At 48.6% G+C, this 16,274-nt stretch overlaps 1 protein-coding gene across 1 annotated transcript in view; it reads right to left on the bottom strand.

Annotated features, from left to right (window-relative positions):
* The window catches only part of PRSS16 (serine protease 16), a 76,945-nt gene extending 61,574 nt beyond the window's left edge, over positions 1-15,371 (bottom strand). The window contains exon 1 of the mRNA XM_053721636.1: positions 15,289-15,371. Within this exon, the coding sequence (XP_053577611.1) occupies positions 15,289-15,340 (52 nt within the window). The 5' untranslated portion in view covers positions 15,341-15,371. The remainder of the gene's footprint in view (positions 1-15,288) is intronic.
* Between the last annotated feature and the right edge of the window lie 903 nt (positions 15,372-16,274).

Raw genomic sequence — 16,274 nt, 5'->3', positions numbered from 1 at the left:
TTTCCCCCTACATACAGAGTCTTATTTCCCCCTACATACACACACATACATGCACTGCACTATAGAGTGTCTGATTTCCCCCTGCATACACACACACATACATGCACTATACAGAGTCTTATTTCCCCCTACATACACACACATGCACTGCACTATAGAGTGTCTGATTTCCCCCTGCATACACACACATACATGCACTGCACTATAGAGTGTCTGATTTCCCCCTACATACACACACATACATACATGCACTGCACTATAGAGTGTCTGATTTCCCCCTGCATACACACACACATACATGCACTGCACTATAGAGTGTCTGATTTCCCCCTGCATACACACACACATACATGCACTGCACTATACAGAGTCTGATTTCCCCCTACACACACACGTGCACTATACAGTCTGATTTCCCCCTACATACACACACTATACAGAGTCTGATTTCCCCCTACACACACACACACATATGCACTATACGGAGTCTGATTTCCCCCTACACACTAGGGTTGCCACCTCAGCCATGTTTTCCTGGACACTTATGAGTTACACATGCTGCAGGGTGTGCAGGGAGGAACATGTATTGTGTTTCTGGAAAGCACTATTCATATTCCTCCCTGCAGCATGTGTAACTTATAAGTGTTCTGTATTTTAAGGGACGGGTGGCAACCCTACTACACACACACACACATGCACTATACAGAGTCTGATTTCCCCCTACATACACACTATACAGAGTCTAAATTTCCCTCTACATACACACACACATGCACTATACAGAGTCCGATTCCCCCCACACATACATGCACTATACAGAGTCTGATTTCTCCCTACATACACAAAAACATACATGCACTGTACTATACAGAGTCTGATTTCCCCCTACACACACGTGCACTATACAGTCTGATTTCCCCCTACATACACACACATGTACTATACAGAGTCTCTGATTTCACCCTACACACACACACATACATGCACTATACAGAGTCTGATTTCCCCCTACACACACGTGCACTATACAGTCTGATTTCCCCCTACATACACACACATGTACTATACAGAGTCTCTGATTTCACCCTACACACACACACATACATGCACTATATAGAGTCTGATTTCCCCCTACACACACATGCACTATACAGAGTCTGATTCCCCCCACACATACATGCACTATACAGAGTCTGATTCCCCCCACACATACATGCACTATACAGAGTCTGATTTCACCCTACACACACACACATACATGCACTATACAGAGTCTGATTTCCCCCTACATACACACGCACACACACTATACAGAGTCTGATTTCCCCCTACACACACATGCACTATACAGAGTCTGATTCCCCCCACACATACATGCACTATACAGAGTCTGATTTCTCCCTACATACACAAAAACATACATGCACTGTACTATACAGAGTCTGATTTCCCCCTACATACACACACACATGCACTATACAGAGTCTGATTTCCCCCTGCATACACTATACAGAGTCTTATTTCCCCCTACACGCACTATACAGTCTGATTTCCCCCTACATACACACACATGTGCTATACAGAGTCTGATTTCACCCTACACACACATACATGCACTATACAGAGTCTGATTTCCCCCTACATACACACACACTATACAGAGTCTGATTTCCCCCTACATACACACACACACACTATACAGAGTCTGATTTACCCTACACACACTGCACTATACAGAGTCTAATTTCCCCCTACATACACACACATGCACTATACAGAGTCTGATTCCCCCCACACATACATGCACTATACAGTCAGATTTCTCCCTACATACACAAAAACATACATGCACTGCACTATACAGAGTCCGATTTCCCCCTACATACACATACATACATGCACTATACAGAGTTTGATTTCCCCCTACATACACACACACTGCACTATACAGTCTGATTTCCCCCTACACACACACTATACAGAGTCTGATCCCCCCCCCACACACACAAACACATACATGCACTATACAGAGTCTAATTTCCCCCTACATACACACACTATACAGAGTCTGATCCCCCCCCCACACACACACAAACACATACATGCACTATACAGAGTCTGATTCCCCCCCACACAAACACATACATGCACTATACAGAGTCTGATTTCCCCCTACATACATGAACTGCACTATACAGATTCTGATTTACCCCTACATACATACATGCACTATACAGAGTCTGATTTCCTCCTACATACACTATGCATAGTCTGATTTTCCCCTACATACATACATGCACTGCACTATACAGAGTCTGATTTCCCCCTACATACATGCATACAGTATACAGAGTCTGATTTTCTCCTACATACACTATACAGAGTCTGATTTTCCCCCTACATACACACACACACGCACTATACAGAGCCTGATTTCCCCCTACATAAACACACACATACATACATGCACTATACAGAGTCTGATTTACCCCTACATACACTATACAGAGTCTGATTTCCCCATACATACATGGACTGGACTATACAGAGTCTGATTTCCCCCTACATAAACACACACATACATGCACTATACAGAGTCTGATTTCCCCCTACATACACTATACAGTCTGATTTTCTCCTACATACACTATACAGAGTCTGATTTTCCCCCTACATATACACACACACGCACTATACAGAGTCTGATTTCCCCCTACATACACAAACACATACATGTGCTGCACTATGCAGAGTCTGATTTCCCCCTACATAAACACACACATACATGCACTATACTGAGTCTGATTTCCCCCTACATACACTATACAGAGTCTGATTTTCCCCCTACATATACACACACACGCACTATACAGAGTCTGATTTCCTCCTACATACACAAACACATACATGCACTGCACTATACAGAGTCTGATTTCCCCCTACATAAACACACATACATGCACTATACAGAGTCTGATTTCCCCCTACATACACTATACAAAGTCTGATTTTCTCCTACATACACTGTCACGGATATCAGAAGGCTAAGGCTACCCCCCACCCCCCTACAACCTCACCCCTGTTTCTCAGTGGTTTTGGGCTCCTCAGAGCAACCACCATCTCTGGAAGCTGTTTGTTTGCTTTGTGTTAGCTTGTTTTTGTGTTCAGAGAAGGGGTTCTGTTTACGGGGAGGGAGGACGACTTCCTCCGCTCCCAGGGGATGGCTCTGCCGCTGGGGAGAGAGACCGACGGTCTCTCCCCTCAGTAGCTTGGCAGGGTCTATACCCTTTTCTTGTCCTGGAGTATATCTCACAGGGGGCAGGCCAGGGGGGTACCCGCTCATGCAGTTGGTGCCACAAGTTTGGGCACCCGAGTTTTGCCTGCCCCACCAAGGAGCAACTTCCACCAACAGTCTGGGGTGGGTATACAGCCGGGAAACCGGTACTGGCTTTGTTTGTGGGTGGGTCAGCCGGTACTCAGAGTGTCATAGAGGGAAACAGTTTGGCCATGGAACTTAAGGACACTGGAACTTGTGGAACAGCAATTGTTTGGGAGCCGGCCTTAGCAAACTTGTTTGGGACTTTGCATTTTGTGACTATCCCTGCGCCCAGGGTATAAACGCCAGCAGAAACCCGCCAGGATGCCCCAAGCTCAGGAGAGATGGGATAACCTCTCTCAGCAACCGAGAAGTGGAGGGCCACTGTCGGACAGCCCCAGGCCGACCCGTTAAGGGTCTAGCCGGGTCTGCCGAACTGGAGGGGGGAGATGTCACGGATATCAGACGGCTAAGGCTACCCCCCAACCCCCCTACAACCTCACCCCTGTTGTTTCTCAGTGGTTTTGGGCTCCTCAGAGCAACCACCATCTCTGGAAGCTGTTTGTTTGCTTTGTGTTGGCTTGTTTTTGTGTTCAGAGAAAAGTTGGTGTATGACCAGGAAAATCCTCCTAGGCTGGCCGGGCTCCTGGAACTCCCGGTCAGCCGCCTTACAACGGACACCCGCCTAACCCCTCTCAGGCTGGCCAGGCTCCTGGAACTCCCGGTCGGCCACAGGACAGCAGAACACCCGCAAACTTTAACCCAGGTCGCTCCAGCAACCATGTGCCCCAGAGCTCCGCTCTTTTGGGGATTAGTAGCCCCTGGGGAGTACAAGGGGTGGGGGAATTGCCGGAGGGGAGCTCCTTTGGGAACCGGGGTTTTTGTACACCCCTAACCCCATAACTTCATCGAACTGTAACTCCGGTCCCCAGTAACGAATCATGCTGATTTTTGGACTGTGAAATCTGGGGATCGAGAGCTCCACCGGGTTCCCCCCAAAACCGCCACCCATATGTATTGGGATTATGTGGGACTGTGGCTCCTATGGAGGTGCCGGGCTGTCTGGAGGGGCGGGAATGGCGGGAAAATAGTGGGATTGTCCTTTGTGTTATCAAGATGAACTGTCTGTATAAAAGGAGTGTATGTTTTCAATAAAATCAGTTCCCGTTAAACCTGAATGCTAGTGTGTCTAGTTATTTGGGTGAGCTCCAGCTAAAATCACTATCCTGAGCTACATAGCAGCCTGTTCCAGGCAGAGGAAGGACACGCTGGAAGAGCTACCTAGTCTGGGTAGCTGGAGTCTGCTACAGGGTGGGACCCTGAGTACTGGTGCTGTCAGGCATCAGGGGTGTCTACAGGCTGTGCTCACTTGCCAGCTACATAGCTGCAATCGGCAGGGAGGAAGCAGGACCCCTTTTGGCGGAGCTACCCAGTCGGGGTAGCCGGGGGTATCCGTCACATACACTATACAGAGTCTGATTTTCCCCCTACATATACACACACACACGCACTATACAGAGTCTGATTTCCCCCTACATATACACACACACTATACAGAGTCTGATTTCCCCCTACATATACACACACATACACACTATACAGAGTCTGATTTCCCCCTACATACACACACACACATACATGCACTGCACTATACAGAGTCTGATTTCCCCCTACATACACAGATGCAATGTACTATACCAAGTCTGATTTCCCCCTACATACACACACATACATGCACTGCACTATAGAGAGTCTAATTTCTCCCTACATACACACACACGCGTACATGCACTATACAGAGTCTGATTTCCCCCTACATACACTATACAGAGTCTGATTTCAACCTACATACACATGCACTATACAGAGTCTAATTTGCCCCTACATACACAAACACAGATGCACTGCACCCTACAGAGTCTAATTTCTCCCTACATACACACACATATACATGCACTATACAGAGTCTGATTTCCCCATACATACATGAACTGCACTATACAGAATCCGATTTCCCCCTACATACACACACTATACAGAGTCTGATTTCCCCCTACATACATGCCCTGCACTATACAGAGTCTGATTTCCCCCTACATACACTATACAGATTCTGATTTTCTCCTACATACACTATACAGAGTCTGATTTTCCCCCCACATATACACACACACACACTATACAGAGTCTGATTTCCCCCTACATACACAAACACATACATGCACTGCACTATACAGAGTCTGATTTCCCCCTACATAAACACACACATTCATGCATTATACAGAGTCTGATTTCCCCCTACATACACTATACAGAGTCTGCTTTTCTCCTACATACACTATACAGAGTCTGATTTTCCCCCCACATATACACACACATACGCACCATACAGAGTCTAATTTCCCCCTACATACACACACATGCAGTATACAGAGTCTGATTTCCCCCTACATACACAAACACATACATGCACTGCACTATACAGAGTCTGATTTCCCCCTACATAAACACACACATTCATGCACTATACAGAGTCTGATTTCCCCCTACATACACTATACAGAGTCTGATTTTCTCCTACATACACTATACAGAGTCTGATTTCCCCCCTACATATACACACATGCACTATACAGAGTCTGATTTCCCCCTACATACACACACACATACATACATGCACTATACAGAGTCTGATTTCCCCCTACATACACACACACATGAACTGCACTATACAGAGTCTGAATTCCCCCTACATACACACACACGAACTACACTATACAGAGTCTGATTTCCCCCTAAATACACAGATGCAATGCACTATACAGAGTCTGATTTCCCCCTACATACACACACACATATACATGCACTGCACTATACAGAGTCTGATTTCCCCCTATAGACACACACACTATAGAGAGTCTTATTTCCCCTAACATACACACACATACATGCACTACAGAGGGTCTGATTTCCCCCTACATATACACACATACAGTACATGCACTTCACAATACAGTCTGATTTCCCCATACACACATGGATAGTCTGATCCCCACACGCAGCACAATACAGAGTCTGATCTCCCCACGCACACAGCACAATACAGAGTCTGATCCCCCCCACACACAGCACAATACAGAGTCTGATCCCCCCCCACACACAGCACAATACAGAGTCTGATCCCCCCCCACACACAGCACAATACAGAGTCTGATCCCCCCCCACACACAGCACAATACAGAGTCTGATCCCCCCCACACAGCACAATACAGAGTCTGATTCCCCCCCTACACAGCACAATACAGAGTCCGATTCCCCCCTTCCCCCCCCCACACAGCACAATACAGAGTCTGATCCCCCCCCCCTACACAGCACAATACGGAGTCTGACCCCCCCCCCACACAGCACAATACAGAGTCTGATAGCCCCCCACACACAGCATAATACAGAGTCTGATCCCCCCCCTACACAGCACAATACAGAGTCCGATTCCCTCCCTCCCCCCACACAGCACAATACAGAGTCTGATCCCCCCCCCCTACACAGCACAATACAGAGTCTGACCCCCCCACACACACACTCAGCACAATACAGAGTCTGACCCCCACACACAGCACAATACAGAGTCTGACCCCCCCACACACTCAGCACAATACAGAGTCTGACCCCCACACACAGCACAATACAGAGTCTGATCCCCCCCCCGCACAATACAGAGTCTGATTTCCCCCCCCCCACACACAGCACAATACAGAGTCTTATCCCCCCCCCCCTACACAGCACAATATAGAGTCTGATCCCCCCACACACACTTAGCACAATACAGAGTCTGACCCCCACACACAGCACAATACAGAGTCTGATCTCCCCACGCACACAGCACAATACAGAGTCTGATCCCCCCCACGCACACCGCACAATACAGAGTCTGATCCACACACCACAATACAGAGTCTGATCCCCCCCCACACACACCGCACAATACAGAGTCTGATCCCCCCCACACACACCGCACAATACAGAGTCTGACCCCCACACACAGCATAATACAGAGTCTGATCCCCCCCCGCACAATACAGAGTCTGATTCCCCCCCCCACAGCACAATACAGAGTCTTATCCCCCCCTACACAGCACAATATAGAGTCTGATCCCCCCCACACACACTCAGCACAATACAGAGTCTGACCCCCACACACAGCACAATACAGAGTCTGATCTCCCCACGCACACAGCACAATACAGAGTCTGATCCCCCCACGCACACCGTACAATACAGAGTCTGATCCACACACCACAATACAGAGTCTGATCCCCCCCACACACACCGCACAATACAGAGTCTGATCCCCCCCACACACACCGCACAATACAGAGTCTGATCCCCCCCACAATACAGAGTCTGATCCCCCCCCACACACACCGCACAATACAGAGTCTGATCCCCCCCACACAATACAGAGTCTGATCCACACACCACAATACAGAGTCCGATCCCCCCCACACACACCGCACAATACAGAGTCTGATCCCCCCCACAATACAGAGTCTGATCCCCCCCACACACACCGCACAATACAGAGTCTGATCCCCCCCACACACACTGCATAATACAGAGTCTGATCCACTCACACAGCATAATACAGAGTCTGATCCACACACAGCATAATACAGAGTCTGATTTCCCCCTACATAAACACACACATTCATGCACTATACAGAGTCTGATTTCCCCCTACATACACTATACAGAGTCTGATTTTCTCCTACATACACTATACAGAGTCTGATTTCCCCCCTACATATACACACATGCACTATACAGAGTCTGATTTCCCCCTACATACACACACACATACATACATGCACTATACAGAGTCTGATTTCCCCCTACATACACACACACATGAACTGCACTATACAGAGTCTGATTTCCCCCTACATACACACACACACATACATGCACTGCACTATACAGAGTCTGATTTCCCCCTATAGACACACACACTATAGAGAGTCTTATTTCCCCTAACATACACACACATACATGCACTACAGAGGGTCTGATTTCCCCCTACATATACACACATACAGTACATGCACTTCACAATACAGTCTGATTTCCCCATACACACATGGATAGTCTGATCCCCACACACAGCACAATACAGAGTCTGATCTCCCCACGCACACAGCACAATACAGAGTCTGATCCCCCCCACACACAGCACAATACAGAGTCTGATCCCCCCCCACACACAGCACAATACAGAGTCTGATCCCCCCCCACACACAGCACAATACAGAGTCTGATCCCCCCCCACACACAGCACAATACAGAGTCTGATCCCCCACCACACACAGCACAATACAGAGTCTGATCCCCCCCACACAGCACAATACAGAGTCTGATTCCCCCCCTACACAGCACAATACAGAGTCCGATTCCCCCCTTCCCCCCCCCCACACAGCACAATACAGAGTCTGATCCCCCCCCCTACACAGCACAATACAGAGTCTGACCCCCCCCCCCACACAGCACAATACAGAGTCTGATCCCCCACCACACACAGCACAATACAGAGTCTGATCCCCCCCACACAGCACAATACAGAGTCTGATTCCCCCCCTACACAGCACAATACAGAGTCCGATTCCCCCCTTCCCCCCCCCACACAGCACAATACAGAGTCTGATCCCCCCCCCTACACAGCACAATACAGAGTCTGACCCCCCCCCCCACACAGCACAATACAGAGTCTGATCCCCCACCACACACAGCACAATACAGAGTCTGATCCCCCCCACACAGCACAATACAGAGTCTGATTCCCCCCCTACACAGCACAATACAGAGTCCGATTCCCCCCTTCCCCCCCCCACACAGCACAATACAGAGTCTGATCCCCCCCCCCTACACAGCACAATACAGAGTCTGACCCCCCCCCCACACAGCACAATACAGAGTCTGATAGCCCCCCACACACAGCATAATACAGAGTCTGATCCCCCCCCTACACAGCACAATACAGAGTCCGATTCCCTCCCTCCCTCCCCCCACACAGCACAATACAGAGTCTGATCCCCCCCCCCCTACACAGCACAATACAGAGTCTGACCCCCCCACACAGCACAATACAGAGTCTGACCCCCCCCACACACTCAGCACAATACAGAGTCTGACCCCCCCCACACACTCAGCACAATACAGAGTCTGACCCCCACACACAGCACAATACAGAGTCTGATCCCCCCCCGCACAATACAGAGTCTGATTTCCCCCCCCCCACACACAGCACAATACAGAGTCTTATCCCCCCCCTACACAGCACAATATAGAGTCTGATCCCCCCACACACACTTAGCACAATACAGAGTCTGACCCCCACACACAGCACAATACAGAGTCTGATCTCCCCACGCACACAGCACAATACAGAGTCTGATCCCCCCCACGCACACCGCACAATACAGAGTCTGATCCACACACCACAATACAGAGTCTGATCCCCCCCCACACACACCGCACAATACAGAGTCTGATCCCCCCCACACACACCGCACAATACAGAGTCTGACCCCCACACACAGCATAATACAGAGTCTGATCCCCCCCCGCACAATACAGAGTCTGATTCCCCCCCCCCACAGCACAATACAGAGTCTTATCCCCCCTACACAGCACAATATAGAGTCTGATCCCCCCCACACACACTCAGCACAATACAGAGTCTGACCCCCACACACAGCACAATACAGAGTCTGATCTCCCCACGCACACAGCACAATACAGAGTCTGATCCCCCCCACGCACACCGTACAATACAGAGTCTGATCCACACACCACAATACAGAGTCTGATCCCCCCCACACACACACCGCACAATACAGAGTCTGATCCCCCCCCCACACACCGCACAATACAGAGTCTGATCCCCCCCACAATACAGAGTCTGATCCCCCCCACACACAACGCACAATACAGAGTCTGATCCCCCCCACACAATACAGAGTCTAATCCACACACCACAATACAGAGTCCGATCCCCCCCACACACACCGCACAATACAGAGTCTGATCCCCCCCACAATACAGAGTCTGATCCCCCCCACACACACCGCACAATACAGAGTCTGATCCCCCCCACACAATACAGAGTCTGATCCACACACCACAATACAGAGTCCGATCCCCCCCACACACACTGCATAATACAGAGTCTGATCCACTCACACAGCATAATACAGAGTCTGATCCACACACAGCATAATACAGAGTCTGATCCCCACACAGCATAATACAGAGTCTGATCCACACACACACAGCATAATACAGAGTCTGATCCACACACACACAGCATAATACAGAGTCTGATCCACACACACACAGCATAATACAGAGTCTGATCCCCCTACACACAGCATAATACAGAGTCTGATCTCCCCCCACAGCACAATACAGAGTCTGATCCCCCCCCACACAGCACAATACAGAGTCTGATTCCCCCCCTCCCCCCACACAGCACAATACAGAGTCTGATTCCCCCCCTCCCCCCACACAGCACAATACAGAGTCTGACCCCCCCACACACACACACTCAGCACAATACAGAGTCTGACCCCCACACACAGCACAATACAGAGTCTGACCCCCCCCCCACACACACACACTCAGCACAATACAGAGTCTGATCCCCCCCCCCCACACACAATACAGAGTCTGATCCCCCCCCACACACAGCACAATACAGAGTCTGATCCCCCCCCACACACAGCATAATACAGAGTCTGATCCCCCCCCCCACACACAGCATAATACAGAGTCTGATCCCCCCCCTACACAGCACAATACAGAGTCTGACCCCCCTACACAGCACAATATAGAGTCTGATCCCCCCCACACACACACTCAGCACAATACAGAGTCTGACCCCCACACACAGCACAATACAGAGTCTGATCCCCACACACACACACCGCACAATACAGAGTCTGATCCCCCACACACACACACACAGCGTAATACAGAGTCTGATCCCCCCCACACAGCATAATACAGAGTCTGATCCCCCCCCACACAGCATAATACAGAGTCTGATCCCCCCCCACACAGCATAATACAGAGTCTGATCCCCCCCCACACAGCATAATACAGAGTCTGATCCCCCCCCACACAGCATAATACAGAGTCTGATCCCCCCCCACACAGCATAATACAGAGTCTGATCCCCCCCCACACAGCATAATACAGAGTCTGATCCCCCCCACACAGCATAATACAGAGTCTGATCCCCCCCCACACAGCATAATACAGAGTCTGATCCCCCCCCACACAGCATAATACAGAGTCTGATCCCCCCCCACACAGCATAATACAGAGTCTGATCCCCCCCCACACAGCATAATACAGAGTCTGATCCCCCACACACAGCATAATACAGAGTCTGATCCACACACACACAGCATAATACAGAGTCTGATCCACACACACACAGCATAATACAGAGTCTGATCCACACACACACAGCATAATACAGAGTCTGATCCCCCCCCCCACACACACACACAGCATAATACAGAGTCTGATCCCCCCCCCCACACACAGCATAATAAAAAGTCTGATCCCCCCCACATACAGCATAATACGGAGTCTGATCCCCCCCCCCTACACAGCACAATACAGAGTCCGATTCCCCCCCCTCCCCCCACACACACAGCACAATACAGTGTCTGATTCCCCCCCCACACACAATACAGAGTCTGACCCCCCCACACACTCAGCACAATACAGAGTCTGACCCCCACACACTCAGCACAATACAGAGTCTGACACCCCCCCCCCCACACACACTCAGCACAATACAGAGTCTGATCCCCCCCCATACAGCATAATACAGAGTCTGATCCCCCCCCCTACACAGCACAATACAGAGTCCCATTCCCCCCCTCCCCCCACACAGCACAATACAGTGTCTGATCCCCCCCCCCTACACAGCACAATACAGAGTCTGACCCCCCCCACACACACTCAGCACAATACAGAGTCTGACCCCCACACACAGCACAATACAGAGTCTGACACCCCCCCCCCACACACGCTCAGCACAATACAGAGTCTGATCCCCCCCCTACACAGCACAATACAGAGTCTGACACCCCCCCTACACAGCACAATACAGAGTCTGATCCCCCCCACACACAGCACAATACAGAGTCTGACCCCCCCCCACACACAGCACAATACAGAGTCTGACCCCCCCCCCACACACACTCAGCACAATACAGAGTCTGACCCCCACACACAGCACAATACAGAGTCTGACCCCCCCCACACACAGCACAATACAGAGTCTGATCCCCCCCTACAGAGTCTGACCCCCCCCCACACACAGCACAATACAGAGTCTGATCCCCCCCACACACACCGCACAATACAGAGTCTGATCCCCCCCACACACACCGCACAATACAGAGTCTGATCCCCCCCACACACACACAGCAGTCTGATCCCCCCACACACACACAGCAGTCTGATCCCCCCACACACACACAGCAGTCTGATCCCCCCACACACACCACAATACAGAGTCTGATCCCCCCCACACAATACAGAGTCTGATCCCCCCCACACACACCGCACAATACAGAGTCTGATCCCCCCCACACACACACCACACAATACAGAGTCTGATCCCCCCCACACACACCGCACAATACAGAGTCTGATCCCCCCCACACACACCGCACAATACAGAGTCTGATCCACACACCACAATACAGAGTCTGATCCCCCCACACACACCGCACAATACAGAGTCTGATCCACACACCACAATACAGAGTCTGATCCCCCCACATACACCGCACAATACAGAGTCTGATCCCCCCCACACACACCGCACAATACAGAGTCTGATCCCCCCCCCACACACCACAGAGTCTGATCCCCCCCCACACACCACAATACAGAGTCTGACCCCCCCACACACACCGCACAATACAGAGTCTGACCCCCCCCACACACACCGCACAATACAGAGTCTGATCCCCCCCCACACACACTGCACAATACAGAGTCTGATCCCCCCCACACACACTGCACAATACAGAGTCTGATCCACACACACACAGCATAATACAGAGTCTGATCCACACACACACAGCATAATACAGAGTCTGATCCACACACACACAGCATAATACAGAGTCTGATCCACACACACACACACAGCATAATACAGAGTCTGATCCACACACACACAGCATAATACAGAGTCTGATCCACACACACAGCATAATACAGAGTCTGATCCACACACACAGCATAATACAGAGTCTGATCCACACACACAGCATAATACAGAGTCTGTTCCACACACACAGCATAATACAGAGTCTGTTCCACACACACAGCATAATACAGAGTCTGATCCACACACACAGCATAATACAGAGTCTGATCCACACACACAGCATAATACAGAGTCTGATCCACACACACAGCATAATACAGAGTCTGATCCACACACACAGCATAATACAGAGTCTGATCCACACACACAGCATAATACAGAGTCTGATCCACACACACAGCATAATACAGAGTCTGATCCACACACACAGCATAATACAGAGTCTGATCCACACACACAGCATAATACAGAGTCTGATCCACACACCCACACACAGCATAATACAGAGTCTGATCCACACACCCACACACAGCATAATACAGAGTCTGATCCACGCACACACACAGCATAATACAGAGTCTGATCCACACACAGCATAATACAGAGTCTGATCCACACACAGCATAATACAGAGTCTGATCCACACACAGCATAATACAGAGTCTGATCCACACACAGCATAATACAGAGTCTGATCCACACACACGGCATAATACAGAGTCTGATCCCCCTACACACAGCATAATACAGAGTCTGATCCCCCTACACACAGCATAATACAGAGTCTGATCCCCCTACACACAGCATAATACAGAGTCTGATCCCCCCCCCCCCAGCACAATATAGAGTAGGGTTGCCACCCAGCCGGTATTTTACCGACAAGGCCAGTATTTTTATGGTTCATGTCAATGTAGAAAATAAAGAATAAATATTAAAAGAAAGCCCTGTCAAAGTGAAACTTCTTCTGAGTGTGATAAATACTAGTTATAAACAAATGAGCATTTAAAATCAGTCCTATAAGCTTTAGTTTTTGAGTTTTGCTGTTTAATTATTTATTCAATATTTATGAGTCTGATCCCCCCCCAGACACACACTCTGCACAATAGAGTCTGATCCCCCCACACACACTCTGCACAATATAGAGTCTGACCCCCCCTACACACACACACAATGCACAATACAGAGTCTGACCCCCCCTACACACACTCTGCACAATACAGAGTCTGACCCCCCTACACACACACAATGCACAATACAGAGTCTGACCCCCCTACACACACACACTCTGCACAATACAGAGTCTGACCCCCCCTACACACACTATGCACAATACAGAGTCTGATCCCCTGCACTGTACAATATAATGGCTGATTACCCCCCCCCCCCCCCCCCCCTTAATATAAATACAGGGTCTGATCTTTCCTCACACTGTACACTACAGGGCCTGACTCCCACACACATTCTACAGGGTCTGACATACCACACACACACTGCACAATACAGAGTCTGATTTCCCCCGTAAACATTCAGACGCTGCCCAATGCTATCCCTTCCATTCTGTACAATACAGTCTGATCTCCCTCCCTATACCATACAGAGTCTGATCCCCTGTATTAAAGCTTTATTATAGCTTTTTTTATAAATACAGTGTCTGCTCTCCCCTATACTGTGTGTGTGTGTATATATATATATATATATATATATATACACACACAACTTGCATTTCAGAGTGTAAGCTCTGCTACCACTGACATATATCACTCAGATTTGTTTTACTTACCCCCCTCAGTTACCCCTAAGAGGGGAAGCAGGAGGCACAGAGGCAGCCACATTGTTGTAATGACAGAGTAAAACAGAAAGTGACTTCCTTCCTATTTCAGCACTGTGGGTGGCTTTAAATATCACATGTCTACTCACAAATCACATGATGCAGGCTCTGCTTCTAACTATGTCATGTGACTGGTGGTTTTTTTACTTTTTTTTTCTTCTCTCCACTATTCAGCCTCTATACACCTTAAATTATTCAAATCAGTTCTGTTTCCTTTTTAGATAGTTTTGTTTGTCTTTTTTTTGTTATCAACAGTTTAGTGTTATTTTATAACTTTTTTTTAATTTGGACTTTTACTGCTAGATGTAGTAACACATTTCCCATATAATATTTTTTTTCCTTAGAGACTGGATAAGGATAATACTAAGCCCAAGGACAAGCAGCCCTACCCCCCTTTTGATCAGAACTATTGCTCACTAATGTCTCTCTAATATAGTTTATTTAAAGATGGTGAGATAGTAAGTTTTCCAATTTTACAGAAGAACAAGACATGCATACACCTTTTTGTGAATATGCTGTATGCTAAAAAAATGTATTAGTTACTTAACTCCCTTTCCACAGTAAATCAAAGTCAGCAGACTAGATTCACTAACAAACTATCCAACTCTAGATTTTTGTGTTATTCTATCCAGCATTTCACTATAGCTCACTCGTCTTTCCATTCTTTAAGGGAATTAGTGTATACAGCAGCACAATTTGGTGAAGCTGAAAAGAATGACAAGGCCAGAGAAGCCATTGTGAGCTTTAGTGAATCAGCTTCACATTATAACATAGAAACTAAGAAAACAAGTTAATCTGATCAGGTTGGAGATAGGTGAGTTTTTTTGGGGGGGTTGAGACATGGGGGGAGAAATGTTCTGATCTGTGAGAGACAGGTTAGTCAGATATGGAGGGAGACAGGTGGGTCTGATCTGTAAAGAGAGGGGTGTGTCTGATCT

The sequence above is a fragment of the Bombina bombina genome, chromosome 7 (assembly GCF_027579735.1).
Source record: "Bombina bombina isolate aBomBom1 chromosome 7, aBomBom1.pri, whole genome shotgun sequence".
Classification (NCBI taxonomy): Eukaryota; Metazoa; Chordata; class Amphibia; order Anura; family Bombinatoridae; genus Bombina; species Bombina bombina.
Note: the sequence above shows the minus strand (reverse complement) of the source record. Positions and strands in the feature narration are given on the sequence as shown.